Source organism: Pterocles gutturalis, unplaced genomic scaffold, assembly GCF_000699245.1.
Source record: "Pterocles gutturalis isolate BGI_N339 unplaced genomic scaffold, ASM69924v1 scaffold53708, whole genome shotgun sequence".
In the NCBI taxonomy this organism is placed as follows: domain Eukaryota; kingdom Metazoa; phylum Chordata; class Aves; order Pterocliformes; family Pteroclidae; genus Pterocles; species Pterocles gutturalis.
The window spans coordinates 1,857-5,399 of NW_010120016.1; the positions used below are offsets into that span (position 1 = coordinate 1,857).

General features: G+C 43.5%; 1 protein-coding gene across 1 annotated transcript; it reads left to right on the top strand.

Moving 5' to 3' along the window:
- Positions 1-2,254: 2,254 nt before the first annotated feature.
- On the top strand, positions 2,255-3,193 carry LOC104458719 (olfactory receptor 2A12-like). The gene has a single exon (XM_010076714.1). The coding sequence runs from the start codon at positions 2,255-2,257 to the stop codon at positions 3,191-3,193; it is 939 nt and encodes a 312-aa protein (XP_010075016.1).
- Positions 3,194-3,543: the final 350 nt, after the last annotated feature.

The following is a 3,543-nucleotide window of genomic DNA, read 5'->3' on the forward strand; positions in this document are numbered from 1 at the left end:
CTCCCCTGCTCTTTTTTTTTTTTCTTGTCAGGGAAATAGGAAAGATTGACATCTCAGGAATGATTCATTGCAAGCCTGAGCAAAGTTTGAATCAATCTGTGATTTTAGAGTTGTCATCAAAGGTACGTTTCTTTAGGTAAGAAATCGCAGCAGCTTCTGCAAGTCAGCATTCTGTTTCTGATATTACACATGTAGGTAAGCTGAACCATAGGCTCCTGAGAACTACAAAGTTCTCAGTGGTTTCTAGAGCAGTGTGACTAGTGTCAGCCATGAAGGATTTAGCCCTGTTTCTCTCTTTTATACCACTATTGATTTGAAAGAAACAGTTCCCTGGTTTTTCCTTTCCTCATAGTTCACTCTGCATTCTGATGAAGTTGTTAATTATACCCAAGTTTTACTTAAAATATTACAAAGTATTTAAATATGTTAATATATGGGATTAATTGCACTAATACTGAAACTGAATGAATGAGTGGCTTGTTTTATCTGACATAACTAGCTTTTTAATATTGAACCACAGAAGGAAATTACTCCTATGTTGATTTTGTCCAAGCATAACATTGTTTTTTCCTTCCCCTGTATTTGAACTGTCTATTTTTGAATACTGTTGAACTTCTACACCCTCTAGTCCAAGAATACCAAATTTCATTACGTAGTGAGTTAAACCATTGGGAATTCAGCCTCAAAAAGGCCCCGAGTGCTTTTTAGACTGTACGCTCAGTGCTGTTAGACTGAGTTGCTCCTCTCTGCAAAGCCTCCCTACCCTCAAGGAGATCAACACATCTGCTCAATCTGGTATCATCAGCAAACTTACTGAGGGAGCACTCAATCCCCTCATCCAGGTCATTGATAAAGATGTTAAACAGGACAGGCCCCAAAACTGATCCCTGGGGAACACCACTGGTGACCGGCTGCCACCTGGACTTAACTCCGTTCACTACAACTCGCTGGGCTCGGCCGTCCAATATGGACATTTATTATATATGCACGTGCACATGTGCCAGTTGGAAAACACATGCTGAGCTTCACTACTTGGCTGAACACGGGGACATGGAGCTGCAGCAGTGTTGTACTGCATCCACATACTGCATTTGGCAACTCTTAACAGCAGGATTTATCCTATGCTGGTATCTCAGAAACAAAAAGCTCTGTAGGGTGTCGGAGGCAGTGAAATTTTGGGAGGCAGCAAAGGCTTTAAGGGAGAGGTGATGCAGGAGACTGTGTTTAACAGAAAAGAACCCGTATGAATGAAGGGGCAGTAAGTACAATGCCATGTGAGTACAATGCCATGTCCATTTCAGAATAAAGTGGTGTTTACTTTCTGGGAGGATCCCCAGAGTTCAGGTATAGAGCTCTGGGGATTTATACTTGAGATTAATTTCTGTACTGCCTGTTGGCAATCAAAAAAAGTGTCCCTTCAGACACATTACACAGAAGACTCTGGCTTTAAAAACTAATTAATGTAGGGAGCTGAACAGAGTGGAACAGCACTTCGTTTCACCTACTGTCTGAGAAGATACACGGAGCTTTCTGATAAGGTCTCCCTAATCAAAAACGCGGATCTGAACAAATCACATTTGTCCAGATGCTACAGGTGAGGAAACTCTTGTGTATAAATGTTAGTAGCATTCTTTTAGCAATAATTATCTGCTGTACATCCAAGTGTAGCTCTCAGTTTGTTCAGCCACCTGAAGTTACATAATGGATTGAGCAACTGTCCGATTCAGTATGAATGCATTTCACTAAGGTAAAGGGGACACAGCAATGGATTAGAAATGCTAGTTGGTTTAATGATAAAACTGTAATTATTCTGTGAACTGTGCATTCATTTTAATATGGACTTCACTGAAAATAACTTCTTCAAAGTTGTTCTGACTTCACTTTAATCACCACCTGCAATCTTCATCATGACAGAGAGCTGAGAAACCCCACCCCACACCCCAAAAAAACCAACCCAGAAAAAGAAAGACATCAAGGGCAAGTTAGGCAGTAAATTTGTGCAAGATTGCCCAAAAACTGTTCCAAGTTTGTGCAGAGATTAAAGCTTGCAACTCAGATCTACATTGCTCAGCATGGTGAGGGTAGTATGCACCTTCCACTGGAGTCAAAGGGAAAAACAGGGAGAAGGGAGCTACAGTGTAGAGTGAAGGACATAACATTCTTAGGAAAACTCTCTGTTTTCTTTCCTTTTCCTTGATCCTTCCATTCCAGATCTCCGTGGTCACAGTTTGTGCTGCCTCACCTCTAGCACAGGATGCAGAATGAAACAACTGTCACAGAATTCATCCTCCTGGGGTTCTCCAGCAGCCCAGCCCTGCGGCTCTGCCTCTTTGGCCTTTTCACTGTCCTCTACTCTGCCACTTTGATTGGAAACACACTTGTCTTTGTGCTTATCTGCCTGGACTACCACCTCCACAGCCCCATGTACTTCTTCCTCTGCCACCTCTCCATCGTGGACATCTGCTACGCCTCCAACAACGTCCCCCATATGCTGAGGAACCTCCTTGGACAAGGCCGAACCATCTCCTTTGCTGGCTGTGGGATACAGATACATCTTTATTTAATCTTTGCGCTTACAGAGTGCGTGCTGCTGGCTGTGATGTCTTGTGATCGCTATGTGGCAATCTGCCATCCCCTCCGCTATGCCCTCATCATGAACCGGAGGGTGTGCCTCACCCTTGCCACAGCTTCCTGGGCTTTTGGGTTCGTATTTGGTACACTGCAAGCCTCTCTGGCTTTACACCTGCCTTTCTGTGGCCCCTGTGAGGTTGACCACTTCTTCTGTGAAATCCTTGCTGTCTTAAAGCTGGCCTGCACTGACATTACTGCCAATAAAGTCCTGATCTTTGCTGTTTGCGTGTGCTTCCTCCTCTTCCCTTTGGCCTTGATCCTAGTATCCTACCTGCACATCCTGGCCACCATTCTGCGCATCCACTCTGTGCCAGGATGGCACAAAACCTTCTCCACCTGTGGCTCCCACCTGACGGTGATGTGTCTGTTTTATGGAAACGCCATCTTCATGTACATGGGGCCCGGGAGCAGCAACTCATCTGGGAGAGAGAAGGTTCTTTCCCTTTTCTACAGTCTCGTCAGCCCCACTTTGAACCCTCTGATTTACAGCCTGAGGAACCAGCAGGTGAAGGAAGCCTTGCTGAAGCTTCAGAGAAGGAAAAGAGTCTTTCATTCCATGTAGTTTGGGCTCTAGGTTTTCACCTGTCTCTTGTCTTTCTTGAGCTCTTTGGGTATTTCTCACTGAATTTTAAGTGGCTCAAACATAACACAAGAGATTGTTCAAATGCATTTGTCTCTGTTTCTTTGTACAGTCTACTGAATAGCATAATACAAAATGACTAATTATTATCCCTTTTATTACAGATAACTAATTATTCTTCCTCATATGCAGCCATCCCAGGCAGGTAGTATGTTTTACCAGAACTATTGACCCAGCTGGAAAAAATAGTTCGTCTCCTCAGTTCTAACTAGCAGTCAGAATTAACCACTATATAGCAGGCTGGGGTTTTTTCCCGAGTATATAATTGATAT

What these genes read in the sequence shown, in the direction of transcription:
- LOC104458719 (XM_010076714.1), top strand. Translation starts at nt 2,255, where the DNA reads ATGCAGAATGAAACAACTGTCACAGAATTCATCCTCCTGGGGTTCTCC.